This window comes from Scyliorhinus torazame, chromosome 3 (genome assembly GCF_047496885.1).
Source record: "Scyliorhinus torazame isolate Kashiwa2021f chromosome 3, sScyTor2.1, whole genome shotgun sequence".
Classification (NCBI taxonomy): domain Eukaryota; kingdom Metazoa; phylum Chordata; class Chondrichthyes; order Carcharhiniformes; family Scyliorhinidae; genus Scyliorhinus; species Scyliorhinus torazame.
Genome location: NC_092709.1, coordinates 73,047,147 through 73,068,298, shown reverse-complemented (window position 1 = coordinate 73,068,298; position 21,152 = coordinate 73,047,147). Strand labels below are relative to the sequence as shown.

The 21,152-nt window shown below is 56.6% G+C and overlaps 1 protein-coding gene across 2 annotated transcripts in view; it reads left to right on the top strand.

Moving 5' to 3' along the window:
• gucy1b1 (guanylate cyclase 1 soluble subunit beta 1) overlaps nucleotides 1-21,152 on the top strand; it is a 182,260-nt gene that overhangs the window by 145,756 nt on the left and 15,352 nt on the right. Inside the window, exons 12-13 of one of the 2 annotated variants that reach the window (XM_072495799.1) lie at nucleotides 15,552-15,706; nucleotides 17,589-17,659. In XM_072495799.1, coding sequence (XP_072351900.1) covers nucleotides 15,552-15,706; nucleotides 17,589-17,659 — 226 coding nt within the window. Of the gene's footprint in view, nucleotides 1-15,551; nucleotides 15,707-17,588; nucleotides 18,927-21,152 lie in introns of those variants that run through there. The other variant, XM_072495800.1, reaches the window with a different exon arrangement.

Below are 21,152 nucleotides of genomic sequence, written 5' to 3'. Positions count from 1 at the left end.
TTGATATATATTGTGAACAGCTGGGGCCCAAGTACTGATCCTTGCTGTGCCCCGCGAATCACATCCTGCGAATCTGAGAATGACCTGTTTATTCCTACTCTGTTTTCTGCCTGTTAACTAAACCATCCCTAGTTACGCTTCAGAAGATGGTGGTGAGTTGCTTTCTTGAACCGCTGCAGTCCTTGAGGTGTATGTACACCCACTGTGTTGCCCCAGCGACAGTGAAGGAACGGCAATATATTTCCAAGTCGGGGTGGTGAGAGACATGGAGGGGAGCCTCCAAGTGGTGGGGTGCCCAGGTATCTGCTGTCTTGTCCTTCTAGATGTTAGTGGTCGTGGATTCAGAAAGTTCTGTCTAAGGAACCTTTGTGAGCTACTGCAGTGCATCTTGTAGATGGTACACACAGCTGCCACTGTTCGTCAGTGGTGGAGGGTTTGAATGTTTGTGGAAGGAGGAGCAATCAAGCGTGCTGCTTTGTCCTGGATGGTGTCGAGCTTCTTGAGTGTTGTTGGAGCTGCACTCATCCAGGCAAGTGGAGAGTATTCCATTACACTCCTGACTTGTGCCTTGTAGATATTGGACAGGCTTGGGTGGGGGGGGGGTTACTCGCCGTAGGATTCCGAGTCTTTGACCTGCCCTAGTAGCCACAGTATTAATGTGGCTAATCCAGTTCAGTTTCTGATCAATGGTAACCCCCAGAATGTTGATTGTGGGGATTCAGCGATGGTAATGCCATTGAATGTCAAGGGGCGGTGCTTAGATCATCTCTTGTCGGAGATGGTCATTGCCTGGCACTTGTGTGGTGTGAATGTAATTTGCCACTTGTCAACCCAAGCCTGGATATTGTCCAGGTCTTGCTGCATTTGGATATGGACTGCTTCATTATCTGAGGAGTCACGAATGGTGATGAACATGGTGCAGTCATCTGCAAACATCCCCACTTCTGACTTTATGATTGAAGGGAGGTCATTCATGTCAGACTATCAGGTCACTGCCACCTTTCTTAAATGGTGGGGTTACATTTGCAGCCTTTCAATCTGCAGCATTGATCCAGAATCTATAAAACTTTAAGATCCATCCACTGGGTGGAATTTCCCCATCCTGCCCATGGCAGGAGCGGAGAATCCTGCGTCAGGCAAAAGGTCAAAAACCCGCTGCATGAAAACAGTTTGCAATTCCTCCGATGGCAGATTAGTTGTCTTGCTGCTCAGTGCCATGAATGCCATTTGCATTTGTTAACATCTCATCAATGCTCATTAAAGCAACTGCTCTCTAAAATCTCATCAAGCCTTCCAATGCACACCAGTGGGAAATTATGTCAGCCTCAAATCCATTTGAAAATGTCTGGTGTGCAGAAGTCAGACCTCAGTTCGCTCCTGACTTTGAGGTGAGTGCAACATACATAGCTACCTGCCATAGCGCTGCACCGTTTATGTTGCAATGAATACCACACTGCTGGAGCTGCAATGTTGGTGTGTCCTGCTCTGTTCTGATGTTGTCCACAAGGACACCATTGTGCTGTGGTACTCATGCAGACTTCCACGTTCAGACACTGACCAGTCGTGCAGCCAGGGTGGGGGAGGTCTGGGGTTTTAGGCTCCCGGTAGCTGAGACCGTTGTGCAGCTATGCTCAGGCAGAACTCCAATTTCACAAACAAGTATCTTGACCAGGTTTGAGTTCTGAGGAGAGGGTGGAAATGATGAATACAAGGTGGGGCAACAGGTATGGAAGGTTGGGCAAGGGATCTCAGGCGGAGATGGACGAACACAAATGGGGGACAATGGGGAAGAAGGGCTGTGAGGGTAGAAGGGCAAACGCAAGGGATGCAAAATGGAATTAAGACTGTGAAAGGATTGTGAGGGGTGGAGGATGAACACAATGGGAAACAATGGGGAAGGGTTGAAGGCTGTGGAGGGGCTGGGACAGGGGGAGAGGGAGCTACAGGGCTGTAAGGAGGGGAAAGGACAGAGGTGCAGGAGGAACAATACAAGACAGAGGATAGACTGAGGGGTAGAAGGTGGAGCCCAACAAGGTACATGAAATCCTGATAAACAAAGATCAAACGGATAACACATTTTTGACTGGAATGGCATGCATGCAGACTCCAGAATTGGGGGTGGGGTTTCTTAGTACGGCACATGCGGGATGTGCTCCATGGGCACTCAGGTGGCAGGGTGGTTTTGGAGGGGAGGGGGGAGGGGGGGGCATGTGAAGCTCTCCTGGGGTAGAAGGTGGGTGGAGTTAACCTTGGTCGGTGACTGTGCACAAATCCTCTAAATGGGGTGGTATAGTTCCAGATGGGGCATGGACATATCACAGCTGATGACGTGGGGGTGGAGAGGGAAGGAATGCCCACCACAACAGCAGTGGAATCCAGTTTTATTGGGGGAGGCTGAAGGACAACAAGAGGAAGCTCTACCTTCACATTGTGAGGTTTGAGGTATATATCCAGCAAATGGACAGTGAGAGAGGGAGAGTGAAATTCCATTTGGAAATAAAAATGAAGACCCACATCTTGCTGTACCACAGTAATGGCTGTGGCTCAAAGCAAAAGCAGCAACAAATCTGATCGGGAAGGGTCTGAAGCAGTGTGGGAGAAGCGCATTGCTGTGCTGAGGGCCCCTTTCTGGGGTACCCTCTAATTTGTTGGTGCCTCAAGAGTGAACAAGAGTCAGCATAATTGGAAAGAAGGATTACCTCCTTACAAAGAAAGCTACTAAAAGTCAATAGCTTCAATAGCACTGTTAAAGGGATATTCAGAATGCAATGACTTAATTACAGTCACTGCATCCCAAGAGCCACACTTAGGAAGGTAGACTTTGTGAATGATGGCAATAGTGAAGGAGGCACAACTGCATCATAGATGGCGTTCCATCAATGAAGGCCAGTCATGTGTTCACCAGAATTGGCATTCATAATGGGCCAAAGGGCATCCATTCATTGACCATGAGCAAACTGATAGGCAATTATCATTCCACCGTAGAGATTGGAGCATTGTGGCTAGTTTGGGTCACTTATCTCATTTACACCTTACCACCCCATGCAGGGCTCCTGATATCTTGGTCACCTCCATTTGTGTACTCACGTCTTAGGGTCAAGACAAGACTGCATCAGGCACAACACGAGTAGAGCAGGAAAAGGTGGGGAAACTTACATTTTTCACAGGTTCCATTTTCAGAACTTCACTTCTTGACCCTTTAATCATTCTTGTCTTAAATGTTTCATTTTAGAAAGAAGGCAAAAGGGCAATGGTGGCATGGTGGCACAGTGGATAGCACTGCTGCCTCACAGCGCCAGGGACCCGGGTTCAGTTCCGGCTTCGGATGACTCTCTGTGTGGAGTTTGCACGCCCTCCCCGTGTGTGTGCGTGGGTTTCCTCCAGGTGCTCCGGTTTCCTCCCACAGACCAAAGAAGTGCAGGTTAGGTGGATTGGCCAGGCTAAATTGCCCCTTAGTGTCCAAAAGGTTAGGTTGGGTTACTGGGCTTCGGGGATAGTGTTAGGGCTTGGGAGAGTACTCTTTCCAAGGGTAGGTGCAGACTTGATGGGTCAAATGGTCTCCTTCTGCACTGTAGATAGTCTATGATTCTATTACAAATGGATCCAGGGCTCAGTGCTGCCTTTGTCAGAGTCCTCATGTAATGCAGGAAGCAAAGGAGGGAAAGGTGTTGACAAGCCCAGCTCCAGAAGGAGCCACAGAGACATGGTCAAAAGGAATCATAGCATGAGCAGGAGGATCAGGAGGAGACACCCAAACAATAGACGTGACTTGCCAGACCTAGGGATTACCATAGAAGAGTCTCCTACTTACAAATGAGTGAGAGGCAGTGCTGGGCTCATCTACGCTTGTCCTGAGATATGGTTGATCACATATGTCACATCCTTCAGGAAGGTTTGATGGCATGTAGGGTTGGAGGCCAGTCCTGTCAGTGGCTTTGAAGGTGATCGCAGCGCTCATATTCTTTGCCTCTGGATCTATCCAGGGATCAACAGGAGACCAGGAGACCTGTGCAGCACCTGTAACTCCACAACACATCCAGGAATAAAGTAGGTCACAGATGCCCTTTACTGGAAGGCCCATCATTATATCAGCTTCACTGCCATCTCAGGATTTACGAGAGTGCAGGGTGCAATAGACTACACCCACGTGGCTATTCATGTTCCGTGGCAGCAGCCTCTTAATGAGATGCATGACCCAAGCTAGCTCTGGGCTAATGTTTTAGCAAGGGCTAACATTTTTTTTATTTGCTCAAGGAATGTGAGCTTCGCTGGGTAGCCTATCCCTAATTGTTCTTGAGGCGGTGGTGGTGAGCTGCCTTCTTGAACTGCTACAGTCCATGTAGTGTAAGTACACCCATAATGCTGCTAGGGAGTGCCAGGAGTTTGACCTAGCGACAGTGAAGGAACACTGATATATTTCCAAGTCAAGATAGTGAGTGTCTTGGAGGGGATGCTCCAGGTGGTGGTGTTCCCATGCATCTGCTGCCTTTGCCCTTTCAGATGGTAGTTGTTGTGGGTTTGGTATATACTGTTTAAAGAGCTTTGGTGAGTTCTTCCAGTGCCTCTTGTAGATGGTACATATGGCCGCTGCTGTGTATCGGTGGTGGAGGGAATGAATGTCCAGAGCCAATGTTTAGGACTCACAGGGCAACCATCTCCTTCTGATTATACACCACTGTGATCCTTCCTCTGCTGCCAGTGCAACAGGACATTCCCAGGGATGGTGATGATGGCTTCTGAGATGATATCTCGAAGGTATGATTCCCTTGATAGGTCATCACCACATCAAAAGCAGTTAAGTGCTTTTTGCTGTGAAAAAGAGGAAGTCTAAGTGGTGCAATGGACCCAGGTCCCTGGCGCTGCGAGGCAGCGCTTAGCTGCTTTTGATGTGGTGAGGAGCTGCAATTATAGCAAGTGTTTAGAAACATTTTGGTTAGCATCAAAGCATGGTAATGGAGATGCATTCAACATGAAGGAAAAGATCAATAAACAATCCACTAAGAAGCTGGCTCTGGAGTAATAAAACTGTCAATCACTGGCTAATACAATGTATTGTTGTGTGAAATTGAACTGAAGATCTGTATTTCAAAGGCTGTTAAGGGATTTCAAGCCCTTTGAAGCGTACTGGGCTTTCCAGGTAGTCTCTGACACTTGTACCAGATGCTGCTTTGAACACTTTAGTCTGAGGCAGCAGATGTTAGGAAAGGGTAAGGAAAATTGCAGTACTTTTTCAATCTACTGCCTGGACTGCTCTTCAGCTTTCAAGCAGGGGTCTCTGATGCGGGGATCTCTGATGGCGGGTGGGGGGGGGTCTCTGATGGGGGAGGGGAGGGTCTCTGATGTGGGGTCTCTGTTGGGGATCTCTGATGGGGGATCTGATGAGAAAGCTTGGTGGAAATGGTGTCAGGTCACCCTCATGGTTGACTCGCTATTCCCACGGTGGTGTTGGCCGGGGGGGAGGGGGGTGCACGGTAGGGTACGTGTTGGGTGGGTGATGTCCTTAGTTGTCAGCAAGGGAGAGAGGGGCAGGATTTGTATTTGAGGGGGAGGCAGCCGCCTGCTCAAATTGGTGGCTTGATACCGACAGAATCCTACGAGCTCCATTCCATGCATACATTTGCATGGAAAAGGAGAGGGAATCGCGCGTGGGCGGAGCACCTAGCATTAGAATGGCTGGCAGGATTCTCACCGGTTTGCCCACCCGACACGACATTTACTCATTTTTTGGGAGAATCCTCCCCTCGATTTGAGGGAGGATCATGTGCAAAACAGACTTATACATACAAACCTAGATGTTTGTAAGTGGCTCAGCTTCATGCAGCTTAAGTGACTTTATGTATAATGGCCTTTTGTCAGCGTGACAATGGGTTTCAGAAGATTGCATCCTAATGGTGTGGCCTCCTGAATGTGGATGTAAGATTACTTGTTTGCTGTTACTTACAATGGAAGTCATTCAACTTATTTTCTGAGTTTGTGCTGGTCTCTGTTGCCAGTACAAAATAGAAAATAGCCGATACAATTTTCACATTTTCTAGTGACCAAGGATTCCCATACCCAACAAATATTGGGAACCTTACCTCCATTTGGTCCAATTGTTGTATCCCCTGCCTTCAATTTTCTCTTGAGGTACTTTGGTCTCAGAATGTCACATGCATACACTTCTGGGGCGTCATTCTCCGACCCCCCGCCGGGTCGGAGAATGGCCGTTGGCCGCCGTGAATCCCGCCCCCGCCCCCGCCGAAGTCTCCGAAGGGAGAAAAGTCGGCGGGGCGTTAATGGCGCCGCTGCCGCGGAGAATGTCACGGGTCTGCGCAAGGCAGCCGATTTTCGGCCTGCCGATATTCTCCCTTCCGGATGGGCCGAAGTCCCGTCGACGTGATGACCGTTCACGTCGACGTCAATCAAACCTCCTTTTCATCGGCGTGACCCGGTGCTCCAGGCTCACGCCGACCAGCGAGGAGGTGAGTGACGGCCTGGGGGGTTGGCTCTGGGCAGGAAATGGCGTGGCCGCAGACTGATTGCCTGAGGAGAGGTGTGTCTCGGCTTGTGTGTGTGTGCGGCGGGGGGGGGGGGGGGGTGGTGGTTAGAGTAGGCTGGGCTCCGGGGGAGTGCCGGGAGGGGGTCCGTGCCGGGGTGGAGGTTGGGGGTTGGGGAGGGGGTCCGTGCCGGGGTGGAGGTTGGGGGTTGGGGAGGGGGTCCGTGCCGGGGTGGAGGTTGGGGGGGGTCCGTGCCGGGGTGGAGGTTGGGGAGGGGGTCCGTGCCGGGGTGGAGGTTGGGGAGGGGGTCCGTGCCGGGGTGGAGGTTGGGGGTTGTGGAGGGGGTCCGTGCCGGGGTGGAGGTTGGGGGGGGGGGTCCGTGCCGGGGTGGAGGTTGGGGGTTGGGGAGGGGTTCCGTGCCGGGGTGGAGGTTGGGGGGGGGTCCGTGCTGGGGTGGAGGTTGGGGGTTGGGGAGGGGGTCCGTGCCGGGGTGGAGGTTGGGGGTTGGGGAGGGGGTCCGTGCCGGGGTGGAGGTTGGGGGTTGGGGAGGGGGTCCGTGCCGGGGTGGAGGTTGGGGGTTGGGGAGGGGGTCCGTGCCGGGGTGGAGGTTGGGGGGGGGTCCGTGCCGGGGTGGAGGTTGGGGAGGGGGTCCGTGCCGGGGTGGAGGTTGGGGAGGGGGTCCGTGCCGGGGTGGAGGTTGGGGGTTGTGGAGGGGGTCCGTGCCGGGGTGGAGGTTGGGGGTTGGGGAGGGGGTCCGTGCCGGGGTGGAGGTTGGGGGGGGTCCGTGCCGGGGTGGAGGTTGGGGAGGGGGTCCGTGCCGGAGTGGAGGTTGGGGAGGGGGTCCGTGCCGGGGTGGAGGTTGGGGGTTGTGGAGGGGGTCCGTGCCGGGGTGGAGGTTGGGGGGGGGGGGTCCGTGCCGGGGTGGAGGTTGGGGGTTGGGGAGGGGTTCCGTGCCGGGGTGGAGGTTTGGGGGGGGGTCCGTGCTGGGGTGGAGGTTGGGGGTTGGGGAGGGGGTCCGTGCCGGGGTGGAGGTTGGGGGGGGTCCGTGCCGGGGTGGAGGTTGGGGACGGGGTCCGTGCCGGGGTGGAGGTTGGGGAGGGGGTCCGTGCCGGGGTGGAGGTTGGGGGTTGTGGATGGGGTCCGTGCCGGGGTGGAGGTTGGGGGGGGGGGGGGTCCGTGCCGGGGTGGAGGTTGGGGAGGGGTTCCGTGCCGGGGTGGAGGTTGGGGGGGGGTCCGTGCTGCGGTGGAGGTTGGGGGTTGGGGAGGGGGTCCGTGCCGGGGTGGAGGTTGGGGGTTGGGGAGGGGTTCCGTGCCGGGGTGGAGGTTGGGGGGGGGTCCGTGCTGGGGTGGAGGTTGGGGGTTGGGGAGGGGGTCCGTGCCGGGGTGGAGGTTGGGGGTTGGGGAGGGGTTCCGTGCCGGGGTGGAGGTTGGGGGGGGGTCCGTGCTGGGGTGGAGGTTGGGGGTTGTGGAGGGGGTCCGTGCCGGGGTGGAGGTTGGGGGGGGGTCCGTGCCGGGGTGGAGGTTGGGGAGGGGGTCCGTGCCGGGGTGGAGGTTGGGGGGGGGTCCGTGCTGGGGTGGAGGTTGGGGGTTGGGGAGGGGGTCCGTGCCGGGGTGGAGGTTGGGGGTTGGGGAGGGGTTCCGTGCCGGGGTGGAGGTTGGGGGGAGGTCCGTGCTGGGGTGGAGGTTGGGGGTTGGGGAGGGGGTCCGTGCCGGGGTGGAGGTTGGGGGTTGGGGAGGGGTTCCGTGCCGGGGTGGAGGTTGGGGGGGGGTCCGTGCTGGGGTGGAGGTTGGGGGTTGTGGAGGGGGTCCGTGCCGGGGTGGAGGTTGGGGGGGGGTCCGTGCCGGGGTGGAGGTTGGGGAGGGGGTCCGTGCCGGGGTGGAGGTTGGGGAGGGGGTCCGTGCCGGGGTGGAGGTTGGGGGTTGTGGAGGGGGTCCGTGCCGGGGTGGAGGTTGTGGGGGGGGGGTCTGTGCCGGTGTGGAGGTTGGGGGTTGGGGAGGGGTTCCGTGCCGGGGTGGAGGTTGGGGGGGGTCCGTGCTGGGGTGGAGGTTGGGGGTTGGGGAGGGGGTCCGTGCCGGGGTGGAGGTTGGGGGTTGGGGAGGGGGTCCGTGCCGGGGTGGAGGTTGGGGAGGGGGTCCGTGCCGGGGTGGAGGTTGGGGGTTGTGGAGGGGGTCCGTGCCGGGGTGGAGGTTGGGGGGGGGGGGTCCGTGCCGGGGTGGAGGTTGGGGGTTGGGGAGGGGTTCCGTGCCGGGGTGGAGGTTGGGGGGGGGTCCGTGCTGGGGTGGAGGTTGGGGGTTGGGGAGGGGGTCCGTGCCGGGGTGGAGGTTGGGGGTTGGGGAGGGGGTCCGTGCCTGGGTGGGTGATGGGAGGGCAAATGAGTTGGTCCACCTGGCCAGGTGCCAGCCTCCAACAGTTGGACCCATGCGGTCCATGCCACCTGGCTGGGGGGAGGAGGGGATATGGGCAATGATGACATGTCGTCGTTCCCCTCCCCCCCACCAGGTCGTCGTGTTTTCAGATCATCCAGCGATGTTGGCCGCCGTGGTGGCAGCCGCTCATGTCTATGTTGCCCTGGATGAGGAGGAGGAGCGTGCCAGAGAGGCGGCGCAGGCTGCCGCAGAGGGGCAGGCGGCAGCCGCCCAGGCTGGAGGGACACCTGACCGACAGGACGAGGAGGGGGAGGAGGACGTCGCGGCCCCACGGCAACGGAGGCACCCGAGGGCGCCCCGTGTGTACCGGCCCCGGCAGTCATACCAGGACCTCACGGACCGGGAATGCAGGAGGAGACTCTGGATGAGCCGGGAAACCGTGGCACACATCTGCCACCTGCTGGCACACCTGTCACCGCGTGGCACTGGCGGGGGACACCCTCTCCCCGTGTCCGTCAAGGTTACGGTGGCCCTGAACTTTTATGCAACAGGGTCATTCCAGGCACCGAGTGGGGACCTGTCCGGCATATCGCAGACATCGGTGCATCGGTGCATCCGGGCAGTGACAGATGCCCTTTATGCCATGGCGCACCGCTACATCCGCTTCCCCGTGGACCGGGCCAGCCAAGATGCCCGGGCCGTGGGCTTCTCTGCCATTGCCGGGTTCCCCATGGTCCAGGGCGCGATCGATGGGATGCACGTCGCCGTGCGGCCACCTGCAGATAACAGGGCCGTGTTCACTAATAGGAAGGGGACCTATTCGATGAACGTACAGGTGGTCTGCGACCACCGCATGATGATCCTGCACGTCTGCGCCCGTTACCCAGGCAGTGTACACGACTCATTCGTGTTGTCGCGGTCATCCATCCCCGGCATGTACGAGGGACGCCATCCCCGGCTGAGGGGCTGGTTGCTGGGCGACAGGGGCTACCCATTGCGATCGTGGCTGATGACGCCTATACGGAGGCCACGCAATGAGGCGGAGAACCGCTACAATGATGCCCATGTAGCGACAAGGGGAGTGATCGAGAGGTGCTTTGGCGTGCTGAAGATGCGTTTCAGGTGCCTGGACCTCTCTGGGGGCGCCCTCCAGTATCGGTCAGATAGGGTCGGCCGCATCATTGTGGTGTGCTGCGTCCTGCACAACATAGCCCAGCAGAGGGGCGATGTGCCGCAGGCAGAGGAGGGCGGAGTGGAGGAGCAGCAGGAAGAGGCCCAGTCCTCCCCAGATGAGGGGGATGGGGGCAATGGTCAGGGCAGACGGGGTAGACACAGACGGGTGGCTGTCCACCGTTACCGGCTGGCCCAGCGGGCACGGGACAGACTGATAGACGCCCGCTTCACTGACTAGATGGGCGTGGGAATCGGGTAGTATGGCCACAGACCGCACACCATGACAACAGCCGACCACCCACACCCCCCACCCATCCATCCACCCAGCACCATCACCCCCCTCCCCAACCCCACACACCCCACCCGCATGCACACCACCCCCCCACTCCCAATTGCCGATCCACCGGCGGCACAACGGGCCGGGCTCACCCAGTTGCGGGTGGACGCGTGTCTATCGCAGGCCATGGAGAATGATGACAACCCGCCTCCGATGAGCTCCTGGCTCTACATCGTTGGACTATGTCTGACCCATGGCCACAGTACCACCATCCACCCGGACCATCCCTGCATGCAGCTGTGACACTGCAGCGCACGGTCCCGTCCTCTGCCCGGGGGATGTTGATGGCGGCCCAGGGGGAAGGGGGCAGACTCACCTGGGGCTGAGGTAAGACCACCCCTCACACACACACTTGCGCTCAACGTACATGACACCCCCGCACACTTTGGACAGAGCACAAAGGCAGCTTCGGTAGGTGTAACATTGACTTTAATAACCAAAGGAGTTCATGCACGTGCCCTAGCGCCTAAAACTCATCTGTGCCCTGCACCCGTGCCAACTTACTCAGTGTCTAATTGTTTGGCCTTACGGGCCCTTTGACTACGTCTACGTGGTTCCCCAGACGGTACAGCAGAACTGGAGGTGGACTCCTGTGATTCCTGCCCTCTGACACTGGATCCCTTTGGCGGCCGTTTCCTGGGGCGTCCTGGCCTAGATGGGCCAGGCTGCGGCCCGGGCGACTGGGATGGCGAGCTGCCAGCCTGTCCTGCCCGTTGCCCACCCGATGCACCTGGGACGGAAGGGGGGGAGTCCGAGGTGTCGCGGTGTACCGGGACCTCCCCTACAGAGGGAGCCGGGACGGACCACACCACCTCCTCCTCCCTCGGGGTGCCCGATGGCCCCCAGGCCTCTACATGGGTGGGGGATGCGAACGGACTGGCCATCCGACGCGCCCCCGACATCTGGCGCTGCCAGTCCTGGAGGCCCGTGCTGGTATCGACAGGGGTCTGCAGGTTTGCAGCCATGGAGCCCAGGGGGTTGTCGAACCCTGTCTGCGACAGTGCGACGCCAGCTCGCACATGACCACTGGCGCCGATGCCCTCAGCGATGGCCTGCTGAGACTGGGCCATGGCCTGCAGAGACTGGGCCATGGCCTGCAGAGACTGGGCTATGGCCTGCTGAGACTGGGCCATGGCCTGCTGAGACTGGGCTATGGCGTTGAGCGCCTCTGCCATCTGGCGCTGGCACTGGCTCATGGCCTCCTGTGAGAGGGCAGCCATGTCCTGGGCCACAGACGCCGCCTCCACGGAAAGCCCCAGGCCTCGCAAACCGTTCCCCATGTCTGACACCGTCGCACCCATTGCCTCCACCGCGGACGCCACCCGTGCGGTGTCGGCCTGGGTGGCACGCATGACCGGCACCACTTCCAGCTCCTGGACGCGGGTGGACTCCTCCACCTGCGACCGCAGCCGCCGCAAGCCACCCGTCACCCTATTCGCTCGTCTCCGTGTCGGTGGTTGCATCGGATCTATGTGTGGGTGTGGTAACTGCAGGAACCCGGGATCCATCTGGGCGGCAGATGTTCGCTTGGCCTGGGCTGCCCTCCGACCGCCCGGTCCCTCTGCTGCTCCTACCTCCACCTGCTGTACCGGGACGGCTGTGTTGTGCGCACCAGTGAGTGTACCAGACGCCTCATCACTAAAGTGCCCAACCGTGGTGAGTGTTTCTGCGATGGTGGAGGGTGTTGGTGACAGCAGTGGCGTTGTGTCGTGCTCTTCGTCCCACTCTGAGTCCATGGCACTTTGGGGTGGGGGTTCGTCTCCACCCATCCACTCTGAGTCACTGTCCGGTCTTTCGTCTTCCCGGGTAGGGTTGTCCTGGGTAGTGCTGTCCCGGGTAGTGCTGTCCCGGGTAGTGCTGTCCCGGGTAGGGGTGTCCTGGGTAGTGGTGTCCCGGGTAGGGGTGTCCTGGATAGTGGTGTCCTGGGTAGTGGTGTCCTGGCTCGGATGTGACGGGGGCCTGTGGCTGCCCCCCTCATCGCTGGGTGGTCGCTCCCGCACGTGACGGGGGTGTCGTCTCCCTGTTGCTCCAGGTCTCTCCGTCTCCCGTGGTCTCCGAGGGGCATCCTGCGGGCGTCGCATGCTGGAGGGTTCGGGTCTCTCCGTCTCCCGTGGTCTCCGAGGGGCATCCTGCGGGCGTCGCATGCTGGAGGGTTCGGGTCTCTCCGTCTCCCGTGGTCTCCGAGGGGCATCCTGCGGGCGTCGCATGCTGGAGGGTGCGGGTCTCTCCGTCTCCTGTGGTCTCCGAGGGGCATCCTGCGGGCGTCGCATGCTGGAGGGTCCGGGTCTCTCCGTCTCCCGTGGTCTCCGAGGGGCATCCTGCGGGCGTCGCATGCTGGAGGGTGCGGGTCTCTCCGTCTCCCGTGGTCTCGGAGGGGCATCCTGCGGGCGTCGCATGCTGGAGGGTGCGGGTCTCTCCGTCTCCCGTGGTCTCCGAGGGGCATCCTGCGGGCGGTCTGCATCTGCGGGGATGGGTGCCTGGACGTTTGGTCCTGCGATACACAATGAAGCATGCATGGTTAGACATCAGGCAGTGATCAGGTGATACGGGAGAGGGGGATATAGGGGAGGGGGGATATGGGGACGGGCTGTTGGTGGCTCACTTGCTCGTGGGGCCCCGACCTCTGCATCAGCAACCTCCCGGTCCTCAGGTCCGCCAGCCAGTTCCAGGGCCCTTTCCTCGTGTACGGTCAGTGGCCTCTCATCAGCGGGCCCTCCTCCAGTCCTCACATGCTCCCTATTGTTGTGTGCGCGCTTCTCCTGGGGGGGGGGGGGTGGTGGCAGGGGTGAAAGGCAACAGTGTTAGGCAGGTATATGAATGCACGCCATCGGTTGCGCGTGCATTGCAGAGGTTAAGGTTAGGGCTGGATTCACTTGGGGATATGGGGAGGGGGGAATATGGGGGATATGGTGGAGGGGGGATATGGGGGAGGGGGAGATATGGGGGAGGGGGGATATGGGGGATATGGGGGAGGGGGGATATGGGGGATATGGGGGAGGGGGGATATGGGGGAGGGGGGGATATGGGGAATATGGGGAGGGGGGATATGGGGAGGGGGGATATGGGGGAGGGGGGATATGGGGGAGGGGGGGATATGGGGGGATATGGGGGAGGGGGGATATGGGGGATATGGGGGAGGGGGGAATATGGGGGATATGGGGAGGGGGGGATATGGGGGAGGGGGGATATGGGGGAGGGGGATATGGGGGAGGGGGGATATGGGGGAGGGGGGATATGGGGGAGGGGGGATATGGGGGATATGGGGGAGGGGGGGATATGGGGGAGGGGGGATATGGGGGAGGGGGGATATGGGGGAGGGGGGGATATGGGGAATATGGGGGAGGGGGGATATGGGGATATGGGGGAGGGGGGATATGGGGGAGGGGGGATATGGGGGATATGGGGGAGGGGGGATATGGGGGATGGGGGGATATGGGGGAGGGGGGATATGGGGGATATGGGGGAGGGGGGAATATGGGGGAGGGGGGATATGGGGGATATGGGGGAGGGGGATATGGGGGATATGGGGGAGGGGGGATATGGGGAGGGGGGGATATGGGGGAGGGGGAGGGGGATATGGGGGAGGGGGGATATGGGGGATATGGGGGAGGGGGGAATATGGGGGATATGGTCGAGGGGGGAAATGGGGGAGGGGGGGATATGGGGGAGGGGGGATATGGGGGATATGGGGAGGGGGGATATGGGGGATATGGGGGAGGGGGAATATGGGGGATATGGTGGAGGGGGGATATGGGGGATATGGGGGAGGGGGGATATGGGGGAGGGGGGGATTTGGGGGAGGGGGGATATGGGGGATATGGGGGAGGGGGGATATGGGGGGGGGATATGGGGGAGGGGGGGATATGGGGGACGCTCACCCTGCCTGCTCTGACGAGGTCGTTCACCTTCTTGTGGCACTGGGTGCCTGTCCGTGGTGTTAGGGCCACAGCGGTGACGGCCTCTGCCACCTCCCTCCACAGACGCCGGCTGTGGCGTGGGGCAACTCTGCGGCCGTGCCCGGGATACAGGGCGTCCCTCCTCTGCTCCACCGCATCCAGGAGCGCCTCCACATCGCGTGACTCGAACCTCGGGGCTGAGCGACGGCCAGCCATCAAGTCGGGTGTTGCGGTCGGCTGTTCCGGTCGGGTGGGGGGGAGCTGCGCGGCCTTATGAGCCGTCACGCCGTGCAGCGCGTATGACGCTGCACGGCGTGAACCACTGCGCAAGCGCGGATCCCGTTACGTCGCTGCTAGCCCATTTCGGGCCGCAGACTATCGGCCCATTTTTATGACGTGACGCAAGTGGGATTTGCGCCGTTTTTTTGCGCCGATCGGCGGAGTTTCCGCCGATAACGGAGAATTTCGCCCCACAAGTGTGTGAGAATCAGGGGCGAAATTCTCCCCCAACGGCGCGATGTCCGCCGACTGGCGCCAAAAACGGCGCCAATCAGACGGGCATCGCGCCGGCCCAAAGATGCGGAATGCTCCGCATCTTTGGGGGCCGAGCCCCAATATTGAGGGGCTAGGCCGGCGCCGGAGGGATTTCCGCCCCGCCAGCTGGCGGAAATGGCGTTTGTTGCCCCGCCAGCTGGCGGAAATGGCATTTGTTGCCCCGCCAGCTGGCGCGGAAATGCGGCGCATGCGCGGGAGCGTCAGCGGCCGCCGACAGTTTCCCGCGCATGCGCAGTGGGGAGAGTCTCTTCCGCCTCCGCCATGGTGGAGGCCGTGGCGGAGGCGGAAGGGAAAGAGTGCCCCCACGGCACAGGCCCGCCCGCGGATCGGTGGGCCCCGATCGTGGGCCAGGCCACCGTGGGAGCACCCCCCGGGGTCAGATCGCCCCGCGCCCCCCCAGGACCCCGGAGCCCACCCACGCCGCCTGGTCCCGCCGGTAAATACCAGCTTTGATTTATGCCAGCGGGACAGGCAATTTCTGGGCGGGACTTCGGCCCATCCGGGCCGGAGAATTGAGCGGGCAGTCCCACCAACCAGCGCGGCCCGATTCACGCCCCCGCCCAATCTCCGGTACCGGAGACTTCGGCGAGGGCGGGGGCGGGATTCACGGCGGCCAACGGCCATTCTCCGACCCGGCGGGGTGTCGGAGAATGACGCCCCAGGTCCTTATGTTCTGTGTTCTCCTGACTCAGGCATTGCTCATGTTGGTATATTTTGCATAATTGAAAAACTTTTCTTTCACCTTAGATCACTATCGGTATTCACACTGGGGAGGTGGTCACCGGTGTAATAGGCCAGAGAATGCCTCGCTATTGCTTATTTGGAAATACTGTTAATCTAACGAGCAGGACAGAAACCACTGGAGAGAAAGGAAGAATCAGTATCTCAGAGGACACATATAGGTGAGCGGTGGTTTAATCTATAATAATTTCACTTCTGTCTGTTTGCATTTTCTGATTGGTCAATGATTTGATTTGCATGTGTCGCACCTGCGACTGCTCAGCTTAATTTATTGATCCCTGGCCCCAATGGCTCCCCACCCTTACTTACTAGCCCTTGGATCTTGTCGCTGCACAACCTCAGTTACTAGACCAGGCCCCCACCTCAGGGCAGGACAGCATGGGAGGGAGTGAGGGAGAGGGCAGAGGAAGTGGATGGCATGAGAAGTGGGAAAATGGCACGGGGGACAGTGAAGATTTTCAAGGAGGTGGGTGGAGATGACATGGAGGGAAGGGGACATGCAAGGGGAAAGTGATTTGAAGAGTTGATAGAGGGACAGGCTACTAAGGAGGGAGATCAGCATTTGAGGAAGAGGAGGATGAGTGGGAATGCATGGGATGAGGCCGGGGACATCCTGAGAGAGATGTAACGAAGGAGGAGAAGTGGTACAGGTAAAAGGGTGGCATGGGGAATGGGATGGAGTTGATATGAGAATGTTGAAAGGAAATGAAAGGGTATGGCATGAGACAGATGACAGGTGAAGGATAGAAAGCAGTGGATGGGGATTTAATAAAATATTGTTACAATGAAGGTAAGTTAATAGACTTCAAATGTTTTGATGGTCTCTGCTAGTATTTAAAGTTTGAATGTTAGTAAATGGGTCAGTTGATGAATGAGTGAATTGGTAGGTGGGTGAGGTGGTAGGGTAGGTCAGTGGGTACGTGGATAGGTAGGTGGGTGAGTGGTGACGTGAGTAAAGCTGTAAATCGATAGTGGGTTGTCTGAGGGCTAGTCGCGTGGTCAATGTGGTGGTCAGGTGACCATGGGTAGTTGGGTCAGGTGGTTAGGGGGTTGCCGGGTCGGGTCAGGGGGTTGGTCAGGGAGTTACCACGTCAGGTGTGGGTGTAGTCATGATTTTGGGGGTTATTTATGTTAGAGGGATAGTCTGTTTTAAGGGGGGATAGTTGGTTCAGGTCGGGGATGGTTATCGGTTTGGGGGGGTTGGAATTGGGTGTTAGCTGGAGGGGTCATTTGGGGGTGATTGTGAAGTTACCCAGATGTTTAAGTAAGCTTTAATATGGCTAATATTTATTGGGTAACAGATAAGTAATGCAGAACTGTCCAAAGACTCCATCTCAAGCTCAGAGGCAGAGACATTCATGCAAGGTCCAGGGGAGCATCGGAAGTACCTATTGGAAGTTTAAACTTTCTGAGCAATTCCCGTGGATGTCAGCATGTCAGGAACTGCCACAGGATCCCGATGCACATATTCAGTTGTACGCCCAGTCTCCAACAACTTGAAGATAAATGAATTTGGCCCAACCTGTTCATTCTTTAGTGGCGCAAACTAAGTGGAGTTTAGTGTCGACTACCATTTTAGGCTTGGGTGCATTTATAAGACAGCAACACATTGATTGATTCAGAGGTCAACTTTAACCACAAGAGCTAAACAAGGACAGTTTGCTTCATTTAAACATTATTGAAACACCCGCTGAATGATTTTATCATTTCAACATATACAGATGCCTTTGCGCAGAGTAATTTAATTCACTATCATCAAGTGTTAAATCCAATGATATTCAGAACTGAATTGTAAGTTGAATTGAAGCCAAGCCATGCCAAACTGCTGTGATAATGTGTCTGTACATAATAATCTATTATTGGCAGATGATGACCACCAGTACAAGTTAGGATGGCGTTTTGTGGTGTGATTATAAAGTGGATGTGGGAGAGGGAAGCTTCTTCACATCTCTTACATTTCCTATACTTCCTGAATTAGCTTTGTTTCAGTTAACATTGAAAATGAGGTAAATAGTCCTGATTACCACCTTCTTCTGTAATTAGGTGCCTAATGAGTGCAGAGAATTCAGATGAACAGTTTCAACTGGAGTACAGAGATCTGATTAACATGAAGGGTAAGAAAGAGCCAATGAAAGTTTGGTTCCTGTCCAGAAAATACACAAAGTAAGAAGAGTGATTCATCAAAGAACAATTTATCATTTGGACCTTAAATAGTAAAAAGTAAAAAATGAATTTGATGATAAATGAAGAGTTAACGTTCAAAATTGAAAAATATAAACATTTCCAGGCATAAAGGGCATTTTATATAAATTATGGCAAGTGCCAAGATAAGTTACTTAATCATAAGATTGCAAAGATTACTTCACATTTTCCTTCATCAAAGGAAATGTCAACAAAAACTAACAGCAGAATGCATTTTTTTTGGGCTGCTTCTGCAAACAAGGCATTGCACATTCTGCCAAGTCTGATAATGTCTTACCAAGTACTTAAGTACATTTATGTTAAAGAGCAAGGTCCTGACAATCTGTAAGCCACCATTTGGACTGTTATGTATGGATCATTACCCTCCTGACATGATCCTGTTGGAGGTTACGGAGTCAACAGGAAAGTACCTCCTTTCCATGGGGCCAGCGAAGATGGACATGACCAAGAGTACATTGCCAATGCCCATGTGCAACATCCAGCTGAAAGGTGCTTTACCTAGTCACCAGTGGGGGGAATTGGTGAGGGCTGCTTCTATCCCAGACTGAATGCAGTGTCCACTTAAAGGAGGATCAATCCAGGTTTGTTTTACAGTAAATAAATATCAGCCACTCGTTGGGGATCTAAGCTGTGCCAAGTTCTGACTGTGCTGAGGAAACAGGGGGCGGGATTCTCCGATGGCGAGTCAGAGTGTCCGCGCTGTCGTGAACGCCGTCGCGTTTCACGAGGGCGCGAACGGGCCGCCGGCAGCACCGACTCAGGCCCCGAAAAGGGACCAGCAGTGGGGCCACGAGAATTGTGGTGGGCGTGGCGCCAGAGCAGCGCCGTCATCGCGCGACGCCTGGAAGACACAGCGCTGCGTCATTTAATGTCCGTGATCCGCGCACAGGCCCCGATAGAGATGGCTGAGCCCGGCGTGCCGCTCCCAGGTTCCGGGACAATGACCTGGAGGCGTTGCTGGACGCAGTTGAAGAGCGCAGGGCGATCCTGTGCCCAAGACGTGGCCACTGGTACCCGGCCAGCACAGTCAAGCGCAGCTGGCGTGAAGTGGGCATCGCCGTCAGCGCTGTGGGGCACACACCCCGCTCTGGAGACCAGTGCCGCAAGAAGCTCCACGACCTCACGAGGCCTGCCAGGGTAAGTACCCTGAGAGTTCCCCCGGGCTACAACCCCACCTCTCCCCCCCCCCCCCCCCCCCAAACCACCTGCCCACCCCCCCGCCCACTCAGGAGGGGGACACACCACGTTGCAGCTGACCCACAGGGGCAACACCCCCCCCCTTGCGAGCTGCCAAGGCGCGGTGCCCAGTGGCCCCCTCCCCCCAGTCATAATGTTGCCAACATCTGCGCATCTTGCTGCTGACCGCCTAACTCTGATGCCCCCCCCCCCCGGCGCTCCGCAGGACAAGACAGCCCACAGCCATCGTGAGCGTGCAAGAACCGGAGGGGGATGAAAAATGAAAATTGCTTATTGTCACAAGTAGGCTTTAAATAAAGTTACTGTGAAAAGCCCCTAGTCGCCACATTCCGGCGCCTGTTCAAAGAACAAAGAAATGTACAGCACAGGAACAGGCCCTTCGGCCCTCCAAGCCCGTGCCGACCATGCTGCCCGACTAAACTACAATCTTCTACACTTCCTGGGTCCGTATCCCTCTATTCCCATCCTATTCATATATTTGTCAAGATGCCCCTTAAATGTCACTATCGTCCCTGCTTCCACCACCTCATCCGCCGACGAGTTCCAGGCACCCACTACCCTCTGTGTAAAACACTTGCCTCGTACATCTCCTCTAAACCTTGCCCCTCGCACCTTAAACCTATGCCCCCTAGTAATTGACCCCTCTACCCTGGGGAAAAGCCTCTGACTCTCCACTCTGTCTATGCCCCTCATAATTTTGTATACCTCTATCAGGTCTCCCCTCAACCTCCTTCGTTCCAGTGAGAACAAACCGAGTTTATTCAACCGCTCCTCATAGCTAATGCCCTCCATACCAGGCAACATTCTGGTAAATCTCTTCTGCACCCTCTCTAAAGCCTCCACATCCTTCTGGTAGTGTGGCGACCAGAATTGAACACTATACTCCAAGTGTGGCCTAACTAAGGTTCTATACAGCTGCAACATGACTTGCCAATTCTTATACTCAATGCCCCGGCCAATGAAGGCAAGCATGCCGTATGCCTTCTTGACTACCTTCTCCACCTGTGTTGCCCCTTTCAATGACCTGTGGACCTGTACTCCTAGATCTCTTTGACTTTCAATACTCTTGAGGGTTCTACCATTCACTGTATATTCCCTACCTGCATTAGACCTTCCAAAATGCATTACCTCACATTTGTCCGGATTAAGCTCCATCTGCCATCTCTCTGCCCAAGTCTCCAAACAATCTAAATCCTGCTGTATCTTCCGACAGTCCTCATCGCTATCCGCAATTCCACCAACCTTTGTGTCGTCTGCAAACTTACTAATCAGACCAGTTACATTTTCCTCCAAATCATTTATATATACTACAAAGAGCAAAGGTCCCAGCACTGATCCCTGTGGAACACCACTGGTCACAGCCCTCCAATGAGAAAAGCATCCTTCCATTGCTACTCTCTGCCTTCTATGGCCTAGCCAGTTCTGTATCCACCTTGCCAGCTCACCCCTGATCCCGTGTGACTTCACCTTTTGTACTAGCCTACCATGAGGGACCTTGTCAAAGGCCTTACTGAAGTCCATTAGACAACATCCATTGCCCTACCTGCATCAATCATCTTAGTGACCTCCTCGAAAAACACTATCAAGTTAGTGAGACACGACCTCCCCTTCACAAAACCGTGCTGCCTCTCACTAATACGTCCATTTGCTTCCAAATGGGAGTAGAACCTGTCTCGAAGAATTCTCTCCAGTAATTTCCCTACCACTGAAGTAAGGCTCACCGGCCTGTAGTTCCCGGGATTATCCTTGCTACCCTTCTTAAACAGAGGAACAACATTGGCTATTCTCCAGTCCTCCGGGACATCCCCTGAAGACAGCGAGGATCCAAAGATTTCTGTCAAGGCCTCAGCAATTTCCTCTCCAGCCTCCTTCAGTATTCTGGTGTAGGTCCCATCAGGCCCTGGGGACTTATCTACCTTAATATTTTTTAAGACACCCAACACCTCGTCTTTTTGGATCTCAATGTGACCCAGGCTATCTACACACCCTTCTCCAGACTCAACATCTACCAATTTCTTCTCTTTGGTGAATACTGATGCAAAGTATTCATTTAGTACCTCGCCCATTTCCTCTGGCTCCACACATAGATTCCCTTGCCTATCCTTCAGTGGGCCAACCCTTTCCCTGGCTACCCTTTTGCTTTTTATGTACGTGTAAAAAGCCTTGGGATTTTCCTTAACCCTATTTGCCAATGACTTTTCGTGACCC